The 21,999-nt window shown below is 45.9% G+C and overlaps 3 protein-coding genes across 3 annotated transcripts in view; 1 reads left to right on the plus strand and 2 right to left on the minus strand.

Annotated features, from left to right (window-relative positions):
• Window positions 1–439: 439 nt before the first annotated feature.
• Window positions 440–5,519, minus strand: LOC311313663 (tripartite motif-containing protein 16-like; the record flags this gene model as incomplete). Its single annotated transcript, XM_084443837.1, has 7 exons — window positions 440–560; window positions 2,553–3,075; window positions 3,195–3,254; window positions 3,509–3,668; window positions 3,996–4,229; window positions 4,514–4,609; window positions 4,920–5,519. The coding sequence occupies 7 exons, from the start codon at window positions 5,517–5,519 to the stop codon at window positions 440–442; spliced, it is 1,794 nt and encodes a 597-aa protein (XP_084299963.1).
• Window positions 5,520–7,008: 1,489 nt separating this feature from the next.
• LOC311313664 (uncharacterized protein) lies at window positions 7,009–20,024 on the minus strand (the record flags this gene model as incomplete). The annotated part of the gene is made up of 15 exons (XM_084443838.1): window positions 7,009–7,177; window positions 7,459–7,559; window positions 9,019–9,521; window positions 9,641–9,700; window positions 9,943–10,102; window positions 10,274–10,507; window positions 10,752–10,847; window positions 11,314–11,942; window positions 15,109–15,230; window positions 15,483–15,583; window positions 17,436–17,572; window positions 18,016–18,175; window positions 18,375–18,608; window positions 18,863–18,958; window positions 19,425–20,024. 15 exons carry the CDS (start codon window positions 20,022–20,024, stop codon window positions 7,009–7,011), a joined length of 3,402 nt encoding a protein of 1,133 aa, XP_084299964.1.
• A 1,469-nt stretch (window positions 20,025–21,493) lies between these two features.
• Window positions 21,494–21,999, plus strand: part of LOC311314501 (receptor expression-enhancing protein 6-like) — a gene marked incomplete at its 5' end in the record, with an annotated part of 7,372 nt that continues 6,866 nt past the window's right edge. Inside the window, one exon of the mRNA XM_084444877.1 lies at window positions 21,494–21,626. Within this exon, the coding sequence (XP_084301003.1) occupies window positions 21,494–21,626 (133 nt within the window). The remainder of the gene's footprint in view (window positions 21,627–21,999) is intronic.

Genomic DNA, 21,999 nt, shown 5'->3' on the forward strand with positions numbered 1-21,999 from the left:
AGTCTTTGACCTTTGTCTATTTCAACTGTCTTTGAACTTTGACCTCACATGTCTGGTTTTGCTGTTCATCACGCTGGTTTACCACCCGTCCCATCCTCAGAAGATACTGGGAACTGATGGTGCTCTTCAATTCCCTCAACGTGCTTGTGCGCTGTGAATGGCATCTCTGAATCCCTGTGTACCCCTTCCTCCCTCCTCACGCCATGACATCTCCTCCCTTTGACGCACTGATATTACATTCATCCCCCCGTCTCCTCTTCCTCTCCTCTCCTCTCCTCTCCTCTCCTCTCCTCTCCTCTCCTCTCCTCTCCTCTCCTCTCCTCTCCTCTCCTCTCCTCTCCTCCTCTCCTCTATCACACCCTAACAAACACCAGTCTGGCTGAGTACGCCAGGTCGGTCAGATAGAGCAGGAAGTTGAGGGCGGTGAGCACCGACACGGTCACAAGCCGGGGGGGTCTCTGGCCGCCGCCCAGTTAGCACTTGTGGAACTGGAAGACCGCCAGATGACGGTGGCCGTCAGGTACATGAGCGCCCCCAGCAGGCCGTAGGTGGACAGGAAGCTGGGGAAGGGGAACGGGAGGCAGCCGGTGCACACACACACACACACACACACACATACAGGGAGAGAATCACCATCATTATTATAGGCCAAGCAGATTCAGAGATGTGTTCAATGTGTTTCAAAGTGAACCCAAAATCTTCTGGTGACACTTTTCCTTACTGAACCAGACAGGACCACTTGTTGCTCTCCTTACTTTAGTGATGCCCAGGTCCATTAGTTTAAATGTTTTAACTGAGCGGTTTTCTCAGATCTACTCCAACACACCTGTGAAGGAGATGCTGGACCACTCTCCCTTGATCACGTCATTTATACCATGAGCTCATGAGCTAACTGGCTATCCCGCTCTTAATGTGCTGGATTAGCATTGGAAGCATTGGAACTGATGTGTCCAGGTGACAAGACCTATCTTAATTAATCAGATATTTTTTCATGTCATTTCAATTCACAGCTATTTCAGTGGAAGGACTAGCTTCCGTCCACTGCCTGAACCGTGCCTGACTGGAGAACCAAGAACCTGCCTGAACTCCACGCCTGTCTGACTACCATGTTCCTGCCTGACCCCCTCGTCTGTCTGACTACCACGTTCCTGCCTGACCCCCTCGCCTGTCTGACTACCATGTTCCTGCCTGACCCCCTCGTCTGTCTGACTACCACGTTCCTGCCTGACCCCCTCGCCTGTCTGACTACCACGTTGCTGCCTGACCAACGCCAGTAAACGAGCCCAAACGTGGGTTTGTCCCCATACGCCTGTCATGTCTGCTCTTGGGTCCTCCTCCACTAGCCCTAACAGAATCTATTACAACATGTTTACGCATAGTAATTATGATAGTGATAGGGTGCAGAGATGGAAGAGGAAAAACAACAGCCAAACAGAGAGAGAGGGAGAGAGAGAGAGAGAGAGAGAGAGAGAGAGAAAGAGAGAGAGAGAGGGGGAGAGAGAGAGAGAGGGAAAGCGAGAGAGAGCGAGGTAAAGAGAGAGAGAGAGGGGGAGAGAGAGAGAGAGAGAGAGAGGGAGACAGAGAGATGGAAAGAGAGAGAGAGAGAGAGAGAGAGAGAGATGGAAAGAGAGAGAGGGAGAGAGAAAGAGGGAAAGCGAGAGAGAGAGAGCGAGGGAAAGAGAGAGAGAGATGGAAAGAGAGAGAGGGAGAGAGAAAGAGGGAAAGAGAGAGAGGGAGAGAGAGAGAGGGAAAGAGAGAGAGAGATGGAAAGAGAGAGAGAGAGATGGAAAGAGAGAGAGAGAGAGAGAGATGGAAAGAGAGAGAGAGAGAGAGAGAGAGAGAGATGGAAAGACGGAGAGAAGGATGAAAGGATGTAAGGTAGGGACGGGGAGGAACGGAGGGAAAGAGTTTTAGTAATAAGAGCAAATTCCACACATTTTCATACAGTAATGAGATGTCTTTCAGTTTCATATGCCTTAATTTAATCTTTACTTCAGGATGAAATATAACAGCCACTTAGGTAACAGTAGAAGAGAAAACAACTAACCAATCATTTAAACAGCAGTCATGAACACCAACATTCATGAATACCTGATTCAGTCATTATACAGAGAAAAAAGCCCTTATACAGTACATCAACAATATCATCTTTTTTAATAGATGTTTATGAATGAATCTAAGACAAAATGATTGTATACAATGATCAAGTTGAAATTACAATATTAAATAACCAAAGTTCAACAATTATAAACAAATGATGGCATGAAGATTTCCTTCTATTAGGCCTCCTGAAGTACAATGCAAGAACAATTATTAGTAATCAACTGAATCTATAAAAACAAAATGACTGAGAAAAGCATGACTGCATGAAGGCATACAAACCCAGGATAGAGTGGCTGGGTGAATCTAGTCTGAACTCTGCTTCATGAGGTTCCAAACCTGAGCCAGAGGCAACGTTACGTTCCTCTCCTCTTCCCCTGCCCCCCCCCCCCCCCCTCATCTCCTCCCCCCTACTCTCCCCCCATCCTCTGGAAGGATCCCCCTCCCTCTACCACAGTTTACTGATCTCTGCACAGCCATTATAATCCCAAACCCAAAACCCAGGATAGAGTGGCTGGGTGAATGTGGTCTGGACTCTGTGGAGGAGGGTCACTGTGTCAGAGACGCTGTAGAAGGACAGAGAACCTGCCTTGTGATCCAGGTACACTCCTACTCTGGAGGACTGAGGGCCTGATAGTTCAGTCTCAACATTATTATGAATGAACCTGTAACCATCGCTATAGCAGCTTAAACACCAGGACTTGTTATTGAAACCAAACGAGGAGGAGGAGAAGTCTGTTCTGCTGATGTCTTTATATGAGACTGCTATGATAACCTCATCTCCTCTCCATTCCACCTCCCAGTAACAGCGCCCAGACAGAGCCTCTCTACACAGCACCTGGGACCGCCAGGTGAATCTGTCTGGATGGTCAGGATATGACTGGATCTGCTCTGAACCTGTCACCTTCCTGTTCTCCCCAGACAGAGAGAGGGATGTGTTTGCTGTGTTTGGGTCCAGAGTGAGCGGACAGGAATCTGGGAACAGAGCAGAGACCAGATCAGAGTTAATAACATGACCGTTCATCTGTCCCCCTTAAAGCTGGTATTGTTGATTTATCATTCAACAGAGAGAGGTGGAGACTTCACACACTCACAATGTAAGAAATGTGCTCTGGTCCTGGGCTCTGGAGGAGACAACACACCCACTAAAGAGACTTCACACACACACACACACACACACACACACACACACACACACACACACACACACACACACACACACACACACACATCAATTTTAAAGCCAAGTAGACAGTATACAGAGATGTGTTCAATGTGTTTCATTGTGAACCCCAAATCTTTCTTCTGGTCACATTGTTTCTTATTGGACGAGACAGGATCACTTGTTGCTCTCCGTACTTTAGTGATATTTTTACAGAATAATTTTCTCAAAACTCCTCCAACACACCTGTGAAGGAGATGCTGGACCACTCTCCCTTGATCACGTCCTCTAGTTTCTCTCTCAGCTCAGAGACAGCCTTAGTCACATCACTGAAGAACTGAAGAGAAGGAACAGAGACGCTGGGGAGGTCTGAAGATACACTGGGACTGGAAACAGACTGGTAACTCTGGAGAGAGAGAGAGAGAGAGAGAGAGAGAGAGAGAGAGAGAGAGAGAAAGAGAGAGAGAGAGAGAGAGAGAGAGAGATGGAAAGAGAGAGAGAGAGAGAGAGATGGAAAGAGAGAGAGAGAGAGAGATGGAAAGAGAGAGAGAGAGAGAGATGGAAAGAGAGAGAGAGAGAGATAGAAAGAGAGAGAGAGAGAGAGAGAGAGAGAAAGAGAGAGATAGGAAATAAACAGAAACACATACCAAGTATACAGAATATTCTGCCTAATCAATAGACCAAACCAGTTGATGTTCACATGTCAGGTACCAGGAGAGTCCAGCTACTGTACCTGGAGGAAGTGGATGTGGTCTTCTGTGTGTGAGAGCTGCTCCAGCTCCGCGTCTCTCCTCCTCAGCTCAGCTATCTCCTTCTCCAGTCTCTCCACCACTCCTTCAGCCTGACTCACTGCTGCCCTCTGCTGGGCTCTGATCAGCTCCTTCACCTCAGAGCGCCTTCTCTCAATGGAGCAGATCAGCTCAGTGAAGATCCTCTCACTGTCCTGCTCAGCTGCCTGGCCAGAGCGCTGGACAAAGAAAGAAAGAAAGAAAGAAAGAAAGAAAGAAAGAAAGAAAGAAAGAAAGAAAGAAAGAAAGAAAGAAAGAAAGAAAGAAAGAAAGAAAGAGTTCAAGTGAAACCAATAATCCTGAATGTGACAGTTATAACTGTCCTACAGGTATCTCCTAGCCTCATAACACCATCCTGATCTGTGGAGGAAAACTGAAAGAGAGCTGGTGAGTTCAGGATGGTCTCACGAGGCCAGGTATCTCCCTCCACCATAGCTAGAGTAGCTGACATCCTGATGCTGACCTGGAGAGACTCCACAGCCTGCTGGACCTCCTTCAGCTCCTTCTCTCTCTCCTGGACTCTCTGCTGGACTTTCTGCTGACTCAGACCCAGCTTTCTCTGGAGATAAACACAAATTACAACAAAACATTGACACATCTGTCAAAATATCACTCATTTCAGTATTTTGGGTTGATATATTCCTACTTTTTAAGTACATTTTAGCCGTAACCTATTCAGATCTCATGCACTGAAGACCTTTCATCCCCTTCAAAAAACATGGATGGAAAACAACCCTGTTTCTGTCATCATAATTCAATGTTCATTCCAATTAACCTAAATCAAATCAAATCAAATCAAACTTTATTTGTATAGCGCACTTCATACACAGAGGCAACACAATGCGCTTTCTGACCTGGTCAGGTCTTACCTGTTTCTCTGTCCTCTCGGCTGTGGCTGACACCGTATCATGGCCTTTATGTGCATCCAGGGTACACATCAGGCAGATACACTGCTGGTCTGTCCGACAGAAGACCTCCAGCAGCTTGTCATGACGCGTGCAGATCCTCTCCTCCAGTCCACACGTGGCTTTGACCAGCTTGTGCTTCTTCAATCTAGGAACCTGGTAGTGGGGCTGGAGGTGAGTCTCACAGTAGGACACCAGACACACCAGACAGGACATGAGGGCGCTCTGCTTCCCAGGCCCAGTGCAGAGGTCACAGGTCACCAGCTCTGACCCAGCTGGGCTGGTCAGCTCAGAGGGGGCGGCCTGGGCTCCTCCTGTCTCCTTCAGCTTCTCCACCAGCTCAGCCAGCATGGTGTTCCTCCTCAGAGCAGGCCTGGGAGTGAAGATCTCTCTGCACTGTGGGCAGCTGTAGACTCTCTTCTGTTCATCCTGGTCCCAGCAGCCCTCGATACAGCTGCTACAGTAGCTGTGACCACAGGGGAGGGTGACTGGATCCTTTAAGAGGTCCAGACAGATAGAACAGGAAAACTGTTCCTGGTCAATCAGAACTCCCTGCTGGGCCATGCTGCTGTGTCAGGGACACAGTCACTCACTCACAGACGCAGAGAGATAAGAGTTTGAGAGAGAAAAAGAAAGAGAGCGAGAGAGACGGAGAGAACACTTTCGTTTCCTAGGAATAGAGAGTGAGTACTGGGAGGAGCAAGGGATTTCCTGGTTCTGCAAGGGGGGCGTGGTTTAGAGAGAGAGAGAGAGAGAGAGAGAGAGAGAGAGAGAAAGTGAGTGTGTGTGTGTGTGTGTGTGAGAGTGAGAGTGAGAGAAAGAGAGAGAGAGAGAAAAAGAAGAAAGGAGATTTCTAATTGTTTTGTCCTTTGCTTGATATTTCCAACAAAAAATATCTACATAGTGATGATTGTTCATTTCAACTGAGGTCAGGTGTCTGCTGGAAGGGATTAACACTTCACATATGAACTGTTGCAATATTAAATATCTTGTTCATGTTCTAAAGTACTGAATCCCTGTGTCCTGTGTGTATTCCTGCTCATCAACTCTAGTTTGATCGATGTAGAGAGCTTTTAGAAAGCAAGTGCACAGATTTATCAGAAGCAGAACACTCAGAAAATGCACCAAACCTGATCTGTTGTAGCCTACAGATAAAACTCTAGACGACATGTTAGAAAAGCATTGTGTAGGGTTGGCCGGTGTAATGTAGGCAGGAAAACAGAAAACAACATGAGCTGCTAGCATGGTTTATTCACCATCATTTTCGCGGTACATTTTCACTTCACTTTCTGTATTATATTCTATCATTACTCACAATGTGGAACAACCAATAGTCTGAACTTAGAGTGCCACCTAGTGGCGTAACTGGATATAGAACTGCGTTGCGTTATGCCTTAATGCCAGTATTGTACAACACAACACATTTGTTTTTCATATTTAATGTTCGTTCCAATAGCATTAAGAAAGTACACCATAGAAAATATTCCACATGTATCTACATTTATTGAAAATGTTTCACTTTGGGTTACGGACTATTAATCAGTAGGAACAGCCAACCCTTATTCCAGCATTTAAATAGTCTTTGACCTTTGTCTATTTCAACTGTCTTTGAACTTTGACCTCACATGTCTGGTTTTGCTGTTCATCACGCTGGTTTACCACCCGTCCCATCCTCAGAAGATACTGGGAACTGATGGTGCTCTTCAATTCCCTCAACGTGCTTGTGCGCTGTGAATGGCATCTCTGAATCCCTGTGTACCCCTTCCTCCCTCCTCACGCCATGACATCTCCTCCCTTTGACGCACTGATATTACATTCATCCCCCCGTCTCCTCTCCTCTCCTCTCCTCTCCTCTCCTCTCCTCTCCTCTCCTCTCCTCTCCTCTCCTCTCCTCTCCTCTCCTCTCCTCTCCTCTCCTCTCCTCTCCTCTCCTCTCCTCTCCTCCTCCTCTCCTCTCCTCTCCTCTCCTCTCCTCTCCCTCTCCTTTCCTCTCCTCTCCTCTCCTCTCCTCTATCACACCCTAACAAACACCAGTCTGGCTGAGTACGCCAGGTCAGCCAGATAGAGCAGGAAGTTGAGGGCGGTGAGCACTGACACGGCCACAAGCCGGGGGAAGTCTCTGGCCGCCGCCCAGGTAGCGCTTGTGGAACTGGAAGACGGGCCAGATGACGGTGGCCGTCAGGTACATGAGCGCCCCCAGCAGGCCGTAGGTGGACAGGAAGCTGGGGAAGGGGAACGGGAGGCAGCCGGTGCCACACACACACACACACACACACACACACACACACACACACACACACACACAGGGAGAGAATCACCATCATTATTATAGGCCAAGCAGATGCAGAGATGTGTTCAAGGTGTTTCAAAGTGAACCCAAAATCTTCTGGTGACACTTTTCCTTACTGAACCAGACAGGACCACTTGTTGCTCTCCTTACTTTAGTGATGCCCAGGTCCATTAGTTTAAATGTTTTTTAACTGAGCGGTTTCCTCAGATCTACTCCAACACACCTGTGAAGGAGATGCTGGACCACTCTCCCTTGATCACGTCCTCTAGTTTCTCTCTCAGCTCAGAGACAGCCTTAGTCACATCACTGAAGAACTGAAGAGAAGGGACAGAGACGCTGGGGAGGTCTGAAGATACACTGGGACTGGAAACAGACTTGTAAAGATTCACTATAGGTCATTTATACCATGAGCTCATGAGCTAACTGGCTATCCCGCTCTTATTGTGCTGGATTAGCATTGGAAGCATTGGAACTGATGTGTCCAGGTGACAAGACCTATCTTCATTTATCAGACATTATTTCATGTCATTTCAATTCACAGCTATTTCAGTGGAAGGACTAGCTTCCGTCCACTGCCTGAACCGTGCCTGACTGGAGAACCAAGAACCTGCCTGAACCTTGCCTGACTGGAGAACCAAGAACCTGCCTGAACCCCTCGTCTGTCTGACTACCACGTTCCTGCCTGACCCCCTCGCCTGTCTGACTACCACGTTCCTGCCTGACCCCCTCGCCTGTCTGACTACCACGTTCCTGCCTGACCCCCTCGCCTGTCTGACTACCACGTTCCTGCCTGAACCTCGCCAGTAAACGTGCCCCAACGTGGGTTTGTCCCCATACGCCTGTCATGTCTGCTCTTGGGTCCTCCTCCACTAGCCCTAACAGAATCTATTACAACATGTTTACACATAGTAATTATGATAGTGATAGGGTGCAGAGATGGAAGAGGAAAAACAACAGCCAAACAGAGAGAGAGAGAGAGAGGGAAAGAGAGAGAGAGGGAAAGAGAGAGAGAGGGGGGGGGGAGAGAGAGAGAGAGATGGAAAGACGGAGAGAAGGATGAAAGGATGTAAGGTGGTGACGGGGAGGAAGGGAGGGAAAGAGTTTTAGTAATAAGAGCAAATTCCACACATTTTCATACAGTAATGAGATGTCTTTCAGTTTCATATGCCTTTATTTAATCTTTACTTCAGGATGAAATATAACAGCCACTTAGGTAACAGTAGGAGAGAAAACAACTAACCAATCATTTAAACAGCAGTCATGAACACCAACATTCATGAATACCTGATTCAGTCATTATACAGAGAAAAAAAAACCTAATACAGTATCAAAGTTCATCAACAATATCATCCTTTATAATAGATGCTTATAAATGAATCTAAGACAAAAGTATTATATACAATGATCAAGTTGAAATTACAATATTAAAGAACCAAAGTTCAACAATTATAAACAAATGATGGCATGAAGATTTCCTTCTATTAGGCCTCCTGAAGTACAATGCAAGAACAATTATTAGTAATCAACTGAATCTATAAAAACAAAATGACTGAGAAAAGCGTGACTGCATGAAGGCATACAAACCCAGGATAGAGTGGCTGGGTGAATCTAGTCTGAACTCTGCTTCATGAGGTTCCAAACCTGAGCCAGAGGCAACGTTACGTTCCTCTCCTCTTCCCCTGCCCCCCCCCCCCCCCTCATCTCCTCCCCCCTACTCTCCCCCCATCCTCTGGAAGGATCCCCCTCCCTCTACCACAGTTTACTGATCTCTACACAGTGATTATTATTCCTAAACCTAAACCCAGGATAGAGTGGCTGGGTGAATGTGGTCTGGACTTTGTGGAGGAGGGTCACTGTGTCAGAGACGCTGTAGAAGGACAGAGAACCTGCCTTGTGATCCAGGTACACTCCTACTCTGGAGGACTGAGGGCCTGATAGTTCAGTCTCAACATAATTATGAATGAACCTGTAACCATCGCTAGAACACCTTAAACACCAGGACTTGTTATTCAAACCAAACCCGGAGGAGGAGTTTCTCTCTGTTCTGCTGATGTCTTTATATGAGACTGCTATGTTAACACCTCCTCTCCATTCCACCTCCCAGTAACAGCGCCCAGACAGAGCCTCTCTACACAGCACCTGGGACCAGCGGGTGAATCTGTCTGGATGGTCAGGATATGACTGGATCTGCTTTAAACGTGTCACCTTCCTGTTCTCCCCAGACAGAGAGAGGCGTCTGCCTGCTGTGTTTGGGTCCAGAGTGAGCGGACAGGAATCTGGGAACAGAGCAGAGACCAGATCAGAGTTAATAACATGACCGTTCATCTGACCCCCTTAAAGCTGGTATTGTTGATTTATCATTCAACAGAGAGAGGTGGAGACTTCACACACTCACAATGTAAGAAATGTGCTCTGGTCCTGGGCTCTGGAGGAGACAACACATCCACTAAAGAGACTTCACACACACACACACACACACACACACACACACACACACACACACACACACACACACACACATCAATTTTAAAGGCAAGAAGACAGTATACAGAGATGTGTTCAATGTGTTTCATTGTGAACCCCAAATCTTTCTTCTGGTCACATTGTTTCTTATTGGACGAGACAGGATAAATTGTTGCTCTCCGTACTTTAGTGATATTTTTACAGAATAATTTTCTCAAAACTCTTCCAACACACCTGTGAAGGAGATGCTGGACCACTCTCCCTTGATCACGTCCTCTAGTTTCTCTCTCAGCTCAGAGACAGCCTTAGTCACATCACTGAAGAACTGAAGAGAAGGAACAGAGACGCTGGGGAGGTCTGAAGATACACTGGGACTGGAAACAGACTGGTAACTCTGGAGAGAGAGAGAGAGAGAGAGAGAGAGAGAGAGAGAGAGAGAGAGAGAAAGAGAGAGATAGGAAATAAACAGAAACACATACCAAGTGTACAGAATATTCTGCCTAATCAATAGACCAAACCAGTTGATGTTCACATGTCAGGTACCAGGAGAGTCCAGCTACTGTACCTGGAGGAAGTGGATGTGGTCTTCTGTGTGTGAGAGCTGCTCCAGCTCCGCGTCTCTCCTCCTCAGCTCAGCTATCTCCTTCTCCAGTCTCTCCACCACTCCTTCAGCCTGACTCACTGCTGCCCTCTGCTGGGCTCTGATCAGCTCCTTCACCTCAGAGCGCCTTCTCTCCATGGAGCAGATCAGCTCAGTGAAGATCCTCTCACTGTCCTGCTCTGCTGCTTGGCCAGAACGCTGCAGAATGATAGAGAGAAAAAAGAAAGAATGAGAGAAATAAAGAAAAATAGAGGAAGAGAGAAAGAGAACGAAAAAGAAAGTTAAAACAATAGTCATCAACATGATAAACCTTCCTGTACTATACAATTATCTCCTGCCACCATAACTCCAGTATGGAACATTTCATTGTACATGGTACCTATATCCTGTACATAAAATAACCGTCCTTGAATCCTCCAGTAGTTGATATCCTGATGCTGACCTTGAGAGACTCCACAGCCTGCTGGGCCTCCTTCAGCTCCTTCTCTCTCTCCTGGACTCCCTGCTGGACTTCCTGCTGACTCAGGCCCAGCTTGCTCTGGAGTTAAACACGTTACAACAACACATTAGGAGTTACAGTACATAGGACTCTGGTGTTAGCTCTGTCATAACACATCTAATACCAACATTTGCACATCTGGTAACCATGATTTAAACCCCAGACTGTCCAGTGCAGGTATGTACTATAAGGGTTAGGGTTAAGGTTATAGACATTGGGGGGTTTATATCTACAATGAGTCATTGTGTTATTGATGTTCTTTCCTTGCTTCAACTCACACCATAAAATGATGTTTACTATGAAACTCCTCCATTTTATACTTCTCCATGTAGCCCAAATCAGAGTTCAGACAAGACTTTGGACTCATGAAAGACACTGATAAGAGAATGTTGCTGCATTCAGAATGAGAGTTTCCCTCAGTCAAATGGAAATGTAGTTCATATAATTTAATAAAACAACAATTTATGAAAAACTATCAACGTTACAATAGTAGTTCTGGTCTTACCTGTTTCTCTGTCCTCTCGGCTGTGGCTGACACTGTGTCATGGCCTCTATGTTCATCCATGACACACAGCAGACAGATACACTGCTGGTCTGTCCGACAGAAGACATCCAGCAGCTTGTCATGACGCGTGCAGATCCTGTCCTCCAGTCCACACGTGGCTTTGACCAGCTTGTGCTTCTTCATTCTAGGAACCTGGTAGTGGGGCTGGAGGTGAGTCTCACAGTAGGACAACAGACACACCAGACAGGACATGAGGGCGCTCTGCTTCCTGGTCCCGGTGCAGAGGTCACAGGTCACCAGCTCTGACCCAGCTGGGCTGGTCAGCTCAGAGGGGGCGGCCTGGGCTCCTCCTGTCTCCTTCAGCTTCTCCACCAGCTCAGCCAGCATGGTGTTCCTCCTCAGAGCAGGCCTGGGAGTGAAGATCTCTCTGCACTGTGGGCAGCTGTAGACTCTCTTCTGCTCATCCTGGTTAAAGCAGTCCTCGATACAGCTGCTACAGTAGCTGTGACCACAGGGGAGGGTGACTGGATCCTTTAAGAGGTCCAGACAGATAGAACAGGAAAACTGTTCCTGGTCAATCAGAACTCCCTGCTGGGCCATGCTGGTGTGTTTGGAACACGACATGGTTACTCAGTCTTTCTCACACACGCAGAGCTAGAGAGAGATTAAGCTACTTTCGTTTCCTCAGAAGAGAGAGAGAATAGTGGGAGGAGCAAGGCATTTCCTGGTTCTGCCAGAGTGCTTTGAGAGAAAGAGAGATTGTGTTTTCTTGTTGTAATCCTTAGAGGTTATGACAACCATGTACAGCTTTTAATTCATGTCACATCATGTCACCATATCTCACAAAACATCTCTCAGTAGAATCTCTCACATATTTTATTAAGTGAGAAGCTTATTGTCACGTCATGCTGTTCATAGACTGCTGTTCATTGTCCTGTAGAGCCCCCTGCTGGACAGATAGAGCACTGTATTATCTGTCATCTAGATTCTCAGTCAGAGGCTCAAGAGAAGTTGCCATGTTCTACAGACAGGCAAATGAAGAAAGTTCATGACTCTAATTTTATTGGAGAATTACAGTGCATCCGGAAAGTATTCACACTTCACTTTTTCCACATTTTGTTATGTTACAGCCTTATTCCAAAATTGATTCAATTCATTTTTTCCCTCATCAATCTACATACATACAGCACAATACCCCATAATGACAGTGAAAAAACTTTTTATTTTTTGCAAACATAATGAACTAGTGCAAAGTTCCCATGGGCACATAAACTGCAACTGTATGTAGGCTAGGCTACCACCACCAGAATATGTTTGACATTTGTCGCCTCATGTATCGTTACCCTAATATCACTGCACATGATGACATGCTTAAGGAGAATATTGAGAGAGTACATTTGCCATACAGTGTTTTACATACAAACTCATGGTTTGGTCCATTCATCCATTGTGGCTCGCAGATTAGGCTACACGTTTTTTTCCTCAAACATGAAAAAATGTCTCTTGCTGTGAAACATGTTCCTACGGAAGAGCATTAGGGACAACAGCAGAGGTTTTTTTTTTTTAAGCTTCTGAGTTTAAAGTCAGAAATTATGACTTTTTTCTCAGAAGTTATTTCTGATTTTTTTTTCACAGAAATTCTGACTTTAATCTCAGAAATTCTGACTTGAATCTCAGAAGTTATTTCAGACTTTTTTTCTCAGAAATTCTGACTTTAATATCAGAAATTCTGACTTTAATCTCAGAAGTTATTTGTTATTTCTGACTTTTTTCTCAGAAATTCTGACTTTAAACTCAGAAGCTTGAAAAAATAATAAACTCAGTTGTTGGCCCCAATGCTCTTCCGTATGTTCCTGACCCCTATAGCCGACCCTAAATAAATTGGATTTGCATCCTTGTTGATAGTGGTCATCCCAGAGTCTACAGTATGATTGGCTGCTGGGTTAGAGCTTCTATTGGTTCACCTCCTGGCCTTACGCCTCATACCGTGAACAACTCCGGAGAAGAACAGGGTCCGACCCCTATCCAGGAGTTTGGTTCCGGCGCCGGTGCTGTGCGTGGAGGTTAGCCCCACCAGGTGTAATTGGTATCGCTCCACCTCCCTCACAAGCTCCGGCTCCTTCCCCCCCAGCGAGGTCACGTTCCATGTCCCCAGAGCCAGCCTTTGCCGCCCGGGTCCGGTCCGTCGGTGCCCTCCGCCTTCAATGCCACCTAGCTCGCAGCGCACCCGACCCCGACAATTCTTCCCGCGGGTGGTGGGTCGACGGGACGATGGAGGAGGAGATGGTGCTTCCACGTTGCTTGATCGGGCTGGGCCCGGTCACCAGTCGCTCGCATGCGGGCCCTCCACCTGGGCCTGGCTCCAGACGAGGGCCCCGGGCTTCCTCCGGGCCGGGTCTCTCTTCCTTTTGGTTGTTCTGTCATCAGGGGATATCTCCAACACACCTGTGAAGGAGATATTGGTCCACTCCCCCTTGATCACGTCCTCTAGTTTCTCTCTCAGCTCAGAGACAGACTCAGTCACATGACTGAAGAACTGAAGAGAAGGGACAGAGACGCTGGGGAGGTCTGAAGATACACTGGGACTGGAAACAGACTGGTAACTCTGGAGAGAGAGAGAGAGAGAGAGAGAGAGAGAGAGAGAGAGAGAGAGAGAGAGAGAAAGACAGACAGAGCCTGTTTAGGCTCACATTCTCTGCGCTACGATCGTTGTTGGTGCCGAGAATATTGTCGTTGTCATTCGTCAGCAACAATCCGATCGTAGCGCAGAGAATGTGAGGGAGAATAGCCAGTCTGCGCGCTGGCCTGTGCGCATGCGTGCTGGAGCAAGTGGGGGAGAGGCGTGTAAAGATCATATTACAGAGGCTAAAGACCCCGTATTTGAAAACCACTACAATGCCTCGCGTTGAGGAATCTCAACTGTCGATTCATCCAATCTGATTGATGAAAACAACCGTTTAGCGGCCGAAAATAGATTTTGAGAAACTGCATTCTCGTTGCCCCGTCCACCGTCATTACATGGATATACTGGCTCGCGCTGGATTTTAAATTTCTTCTACAGGCCTCCGAACTACACCAAAGTGATCTCGGTGAGTCAAACTTCTTATAATATGTCGTAAATAAGGTCCAGGTTGTCAAAAACGAGCATTGCCCTTTAATGCCAGTATTGTACAACACAACACATTTGTTTTTCATATTTAATGTTCATTCCAATAGCATTAAGAAAGTACACCATAGAAAATATTCCACATGTATCTACATTTATTGAAAATGTTTCACTTTGGGTTACGGACTATTAATCACTATTAATCAGCCAACCCTAATTCCAGCATTTAAATAGCCTTTGACCTTTGTCTATTTCAACTGTCTTTGAACTTTGACCTCACATGTCTGGTTTTGCTGTTCATCACGCTGGTTTACCACCCGTCCCATCCTCAGAAGATACTGGGAACTGATGGTGCTCTTCAATTCCCTCAACGTGCTTGTGCGCTGTGAATGGCATCTCTGAATCCCTGTGTACCCCTTCCTCCCTCCTCACGCCATGACATCTCCTCCCTTTGACGCACTGATATTACATTCATCCCCCCGTCTCCTCTCCTCTCCTCTCCTCTCCTCTCCTCTCCTCTCCTCTCCTCTCCTCTCCTCTCCTCTCCTCTCCTCTCCTCTCCTCTCCTCTCCTCTCCTCTCCTCTCCTCCTCTCCTCCTCTCCTCTATCACACCCTAACAAACACCAGTCTGGCTGAGTACGCCAGGTCGGCCAGATAGAGCAGGAAGTTGAGGGCGGTGAGCACCGACACGGCCACGGGGGGGGTCTCTGGCCGCCGCCCAGGTAGCGCTTGTGGAACTGGAAGACGGGCCAGATGACGGTGGCTGTAAGGTACATGAGCGCCCCCAGCAGGCCGTAGGTGGACAGGAAGCTGGGGAAGGGGAACGGGAGGCAGCCGGTGCACACACACACACACACACACGCAGGGAGAGAATCACCATCATAATTATAGGCCAAGCAGATGCAGAGATGTGTTCAATGTGTTTCAAAGTGAACCCAAAATCTTCTGGTGACACTTTTCCTTACTGAACCAGACAGGACCACTTGTTGCTCTCCTTACTTTAGTGATGCCCAGGTCCATTATTTTAAATGTGTTTTAACTGAGCGGTTTTCTCAGATCTACTCCAACACACCTGTGAAGGAGATGCTGGACCACTCTCCCTTGATCACGTCCTCTAGTTTCTCTCTCAGCTCAGAGACAGCCTTAGTCACATCACTGAAGAACTGAAGAGAAGTGACAGAGACGCTGGGGAGGTCTGAAGATACACTGGGACTGGAAACAGACTGGTAAAGATTCACTATAGGTCATTTATACCATGAGCTCATGAGCTTACTGGCTATCCCGCTCTTAGTGTGCTGGATTAGCATTGGAAGCATTGAAACTGATGTGTCCAGTTGACAAGACCTATGTTAATTAATCAGACATTATTTCATGTCATTTCAATTCACAGCTATTTCAGTGGAAGGACTAGCTTCCGTCCACTGCCTGAACCTTGCCTGACTGGAGAACCAAGAACCTGCCTGACCCCCTCGCCTGTCTGACTACCACGTTCCTGCCTGACCCCCTCGTCTGTCTGACTACCACGTTCCTGCCTGACCCCCTCGTCTGTCTGACTACCACGTTCCTGCCTGACCCCCTCGCCTGTCTGACTACCACGTTCCTGCCTGACCCTCGCCAGTAAACGTGCCCCAACGTGGGTTTGTCCCCATACGCCTGTCATGTCTGCTCTTGGGTCCTCCTCCACTAGCCCTAACAGAATCTATTACAACATGTTTACGCATAGTAATTATGATAGTGATAGGGTGCAGAGATGGAAGAGGAAAAACAACAGCCAAACAGAGAGAGAGAGAGAGAGAGAGAGAGAGAGAGAGAGAGAGAGAGAGAGAGATGGAAGAGGAAAAACAACAGCCAGACAGAGAGAGGGAGAGAGGGAAAGAGAGAGAGAGAGAGGGAAAGAGAGAGAGAGAGAGAGAGAGAGGGAGAGATGGAAAGACGGAGAGAAGGATGAAAGGATGTAAGGTGGTGACGGGGAGGAAGGGAGGGAAAGAGTTTTAGTAATAAGAGCAAATTCCACACATTTTCATACAGTAATGAGATGTCTTTCAGTTTCATATGCCTTTATTTAATCTTTACTTCAGGATGAAATATAACAGCCACTTAGGTAACAGTAGGAGAGAAAACAACTAACCAATCATTTAAACAGCAGTCATGAACACCAACATTCATGAATACCTGATTCAGTCATTATTTTAAAAAAAACTTATACAGTATCAAAGTTCATCAACAATATCATCCTTTATAATAGATGCTTATAAATGAATCTAAGACAAAAGTATTATATACAATGATCAAGTTGAAATTACAATATTAAAGAACCAAAGTTCAACAATTATAAACAAATGATGGCATGAAGATGTCCTTCTATTAGGCCTCCTGAAGTACAATGCAAGAACAATTATTAGTAATCAACTGAATCTATCAAAACAAAATGACTGAGAAAAGCGTGACTGCATGAAGGCATACAAACCCAGGATAGAGTGGCTGGGTGAATCTAGTCTGAACTCTGCTTCATGAGGTTCCAAACCTGAGCCAGAGGCAACGTTACGTTCCTCTCCTCTTCCCCTGACCCCCCCCCCTCATCTCCTCCCCCCTACTCTCCCCCCATCCTCTGGAAGGATCCCCCTCCCTCTACCACAGTTTACTGATCTCTACACAGTCATTATAATACCAAACCGTAAACCCAGGATAGAGTGGCTGGGTGAATGTGGTCTGGACTTTGTGGAGGAGGGTCACTGTGTCAGAGACGCTGTAGAAGGACAGAGAACCTGCCTTGTGATCCAGGTACACTCCTACTCTGGAGGACTGAGGGCCTGATAGTTCAGTCTCAACATGATTATGAATGAACCTGTAACCATCGCTAGAACACCTTAAACACCAGGACTTGTTATAGTCACCAAACCAGGAGGAGGAGTCTGTTCTGCTGATGTCTTTATATGAGACTGCTATGAAAACACCACCTCCTCTCCATTCCACCTCCCAGTAACAGCGCCCAGACAGAGCCTCTCTACACAGCACCTGGGAGCACCAGGTGAATCTGTCTGGATGGTCAGGATATGACTGGATCTGCTTTAAATATGTCACCTTCCTGTTCTCCCCAGACAGAGAGAGGGATCTGTGTGCTGTGTTTGGGTCCAGAGTGAGCGGACAGGAATCTGGGAACAGAGCAGAGACCAGATCAGAGTTAATAACATGACCGTTCATCTGTCCCCCTTAAAGCTGGTATTGTTGATTTATCATTCAACAGAGAGAGGTGGAGACTTCACACACTCACAATGTAAGAAATGTGCTCTGGTCCTGGGCTCTGGAGGAGGCAACACATCCACTAAAGAGACTTCAGACACACACACACACACACACACACACACACACACACACACACACACACACACACACACACACACACACACACACACACACATCAATTTTAAAGGCAAGAAGACAGTATACAGAGATGTGTTCAATGTGTTTCATTGTGAACCCCAAATCTTTCTTCTGGTCACATTGTTTCTTATTGGACGAGACAGGATCACTTGTTGCTCTCCGTACTTTAGTGATATTTTTACAGAATAATTTTCTCAAAACTCCTCCAACACACCTGTGAAGGAGATGCTGGACCACTCTCCCTTGATCACGTCCTCTAGTTTCTCTCTCAGCTCAGAGACAGCCTTAGTCACATCACTGAAGAACTGAAGAGAAGGGACAGAGACGCTGGGGAGGTCTGAAGATACACTGGGACTGGAAACAGACTGGTAACTCTGGAGAGAGAGAGAGAGAGAGAGAGAGAGAGAGAGAGAGAGAGAGAGAGAGAGAGAGAGAGAGAGAGAGAGAGAGAGAAAGAGAGAGATAGGAAATAAACAGAAACACATACCAAGTGTACAGAATATTCTGCCTAATCAATAGACCAAACCAGTTGCTGTTCACATGTCAGGTACCAGGAGAGTCCAGCTACTGTACCTGGAGGAAGTGGATGTGGTCTTCTGTGTGTGAGAGCTGCTCCAGCTCCGCGTCTCTCCTCCTCAGCTCAGCTATCTCCTTCTCCAGTCTCTCCACCAGTCCTTCAGCCTGACTCACTGCTGCCCTCTGCTGGGCTCTGATCAGCTCCTTCACCTCAGAGCGTCTTCTCTCCATGGAGCAGATCAGCTCAGTGAAGATCCTCTCACTGTCCTGCTCTGCTGCTTGGCCAGAACGCTGCAGAATGATAGACAGATAGAGAGAGAAAAAAGAAAGAAAGAGAGAAATAAAGAAAAATAGAGGAAGAGAGAAAGAGAACGAAAAAGAAAGTTAAAACAATAATCATCAACATGATAAACCTTCCTGTACTATACAATTATCTCCTGCCACCATAACTCCAGTATGGAACATTTCATTGTACATGGTACCTATATCCTGTACATAAAATAACCGTCCTTGAATCCTCCAGTAGTTGATATCCTGATGCTGACCTTGAGAGACTCCACAGCCTGTTGGACCTCCTTCAGCTCCTTCTCTCTCTCCTGGACTCCCTGCTGGACTTCCTGCTGACTCAGGCCCAGCTTGCTCTGGAGTTAAACACGTTACAACAACACATTAGGAGTTACAGTACATAGGACTCTGGCGTTAGCTCTGTCATAACACATCTAATACCAACATTTGCACATCTGGTAACCATGAGTTAAACCCCAGACTGTCCAGTGCAGGTATGTACTATAAGGGTTAGGGTTAAGGTTAAAGACATTGGGGGGTTTATATCTACAATGAGTCATTGTGTTATTGATGTTCTTTCCTTGCTTCAACTCACACCATAAAATGATGTTTACTATGAAACTCCTCCATTTCATACTTCTCCATGTAGCCCAAATCAGAGTTCAGACAAGACTTTGGACTCATGAAAGACACTGATAAGAGAATGTTGCTGCATTCAGAATGAGAGTTTCCCTCAGTCAAATGGAAATGTAGTTCATATAATTTAATAAAACAACAATTTATGAAAAACTATCAACGTTACAATAGTAGTTCTGGTCTTACCTGTTTCTCTGTCCTCTCGGCTGTGGCTGACACTGTGTCATGGCCTCTATGTTCATCCATGACACACAGCAGACAGATACACTGCTGGTCTGTCCGACAGAAGACCTCCAGCAGCTTGTCATGACGCGTGCAGATCCTCTCCTCCAGTCCACACGTGGCTTTGACCAGCTTGTGCTTCTTCATTCTAGGAACCTGGTAGTGGGGCTGGAGGTGAGTCTCACAGTAGGACAACAGACACACCAGACAGGACATGAGGGCGCTCTGCTTCCTGGTCCCGGTGCAGAGGTCACAGGTCACCAGCTCTGACCCAGCTGGGCTGGTCAGCTCAGAGGGGGCGGCCTGGGCTCCTCCTGTCTCCTTCAGCTTCTCCACCACCTCAGCCAGCATGGTGTTCCTCCTCAGAGCAGGCCTGGGAGTGAAGATCTCTCTGCACTGTGGGCAGCTGTAGACTCTCTTCTGCTCATCCTGGTTAAAGCAGTCCTCGATACAGCTGCTACAGTAGCTGTGACCACAGGGGAGGGTGACTGGATCCTTTAAGAGGTCCAGACAGATAGAACAGGAAAACTGATCCTGGTCAATCAGAACTCCCTGCTGGGCCATGCTGGTGTGTTTGGAACACGACATGGTTACTCAGTCTTTCTCACACACGCAGAGCTAGAGAGAGATTAAGCTACTTTCGTTTCCTCAGAAGAGAGAGAGAATAGTGGGAGGAGCAAGGCATTTCCTGGTTCTGCCAGAGTGCTTTGAGAGAAAGAGAGATTGTGTTTTCTTGTTGTAATTCTTAGAGGTTATGACAACCATGTACAGCTTTTAATTTATGTCACATCATGTCACCATATCTCACAAAACATCTCTCAGTAGAATCTCTCACATATTTTATTTACCGAGAAGCTTATTGTCACGTCATGCTGTTAGACTGCTGTTCATTGTCCTGTAGAGCCCCCTGCTGGACAGATAGAGCACTGTATTATCTGTCATCTAGATTCTCAGTCAGAGGCTCAAGAGAAGTTGCCATGTTCTACAGACAGGCAAATGAATAAAGTTCATGACTCTAATTTTATTGGAGAATTACAGTGCATCCGGAAAGTATTCACACTTCACTTTTTCCACATTTTGTTATGTTACAGCCTTATTCCAAAATTGATTAAATTCATTTTTCCCTCATCAATCTACATATATACAGCACAATACCCCATAATGACAGTGAAAAAACTTTTTTTTAGGATTTTTTGTAAACATAATGAACAAGTGCAAAGTTCCCATGGGCACATAAACTGCAACTGTATGATTTTGTTTGACATTTGTCGCCTCATGTATCGGTGCCCTAATATCACTGCACATGATGACATGCTTAAGGGCAATATTGAGAGAGTACATTTGCCATACAGTGTTTTTCATACAAACTCATGGTTTGGTTTTCATCCATTGTGGCTCGCAGATTAGGCTACACGTTTTTTGTGTGTATGTCTGTTGCTGTCAAACATGTTCCTACGGAAGAGCATTAGGGCCAACAGCAGAGGTTGTTTTTTTTAAGATTCTGAGTTTAAAGTCAGAAATTCTGACTTTTTTCTCAGAAATTATTTCTGACTTTTTTTTCTCAGAAATTCGGACTTTAATCTCAGAAATTCGGACTTTAATCTCTGAAGTTATCTCTGACTTTTTTCTCAGAAATTCTGACTTTAAACTCAGAAGCTTAAAAAAATAATAAACTCAGTTGTTGGCCCTAATGCTCTTCCGTATGTTCCTGACCCCTATAGCCGACCCTAAATAAATTGGATTTGCATCCTTGTTGTTAGTGGTCATCCCAGAGACTACAGTATGATTGGCTGCTGGGTTAGAGCTTCTATTGGTTTAACTCCTGCCAGTCATCATCCTTGACAATTCCCTCCCCAGCGCAAATGACGCACCGGAGACTAGAGCCTCCGCTAAAGCGGATTTAACAGCCGAAAGCCAGGAGCATACCGTCAGCGTAATTGAATAGTGAGCTATTTAGTGTACATTTCTACCGAGGCATATCTGAATATTCTTATAGAATTGTGTAACGTAGTGTTACAAGACGCCTTACGAGCATGGGTCTGATAGAACTGTTTACTAAACTCAAAGACCGCGCAGAACAATTCTTGAATGAGAAAAATATAGTGACAGACTGCATTGGGACACTGGAGGAGAAAACAGGGATTAAAAAAAAGATAATTGCCTTTGGTATGTATTTACCTTTTTATACAGATTAAAGTCCGTCATTTTGGCGTGCGAATTTATAGTTTATTGCAATGGGGTCCACTTAGTAAATCTATATTGAAGTCATGGACATTTGTCTTTGGTTATCCCTCACGAACAGTCAAAAAGTAGTCTGTTTTACACCATGGTGTTGCTTTTGTGTCGTTGTTTATAATATGTTGGTTAATGTGTGGGTATGAGATATTCATCCATTCAATAATAATAATTATTATTATTATCATAATTATAATAAATTTTATTTATATAGCACACTTTAAAATGCAGGAAAAATCGCAAGGTGCTTCACAGAGTGCAGTAAAAAAATAAATAAATAAATAAATAAATAACATAAAGGGTA

Source organism: Borostomias antarcticus (assembly GCF_949987555.1).
Source record: "Borostomias antarcticus genome assembly, chromosome: 10".
NCBI lineage: Eukaryota > Metazoa > Chordata > Actinopteri > Stomiiformes > Stomiidae > Borostomias > Borostomias antarcticus.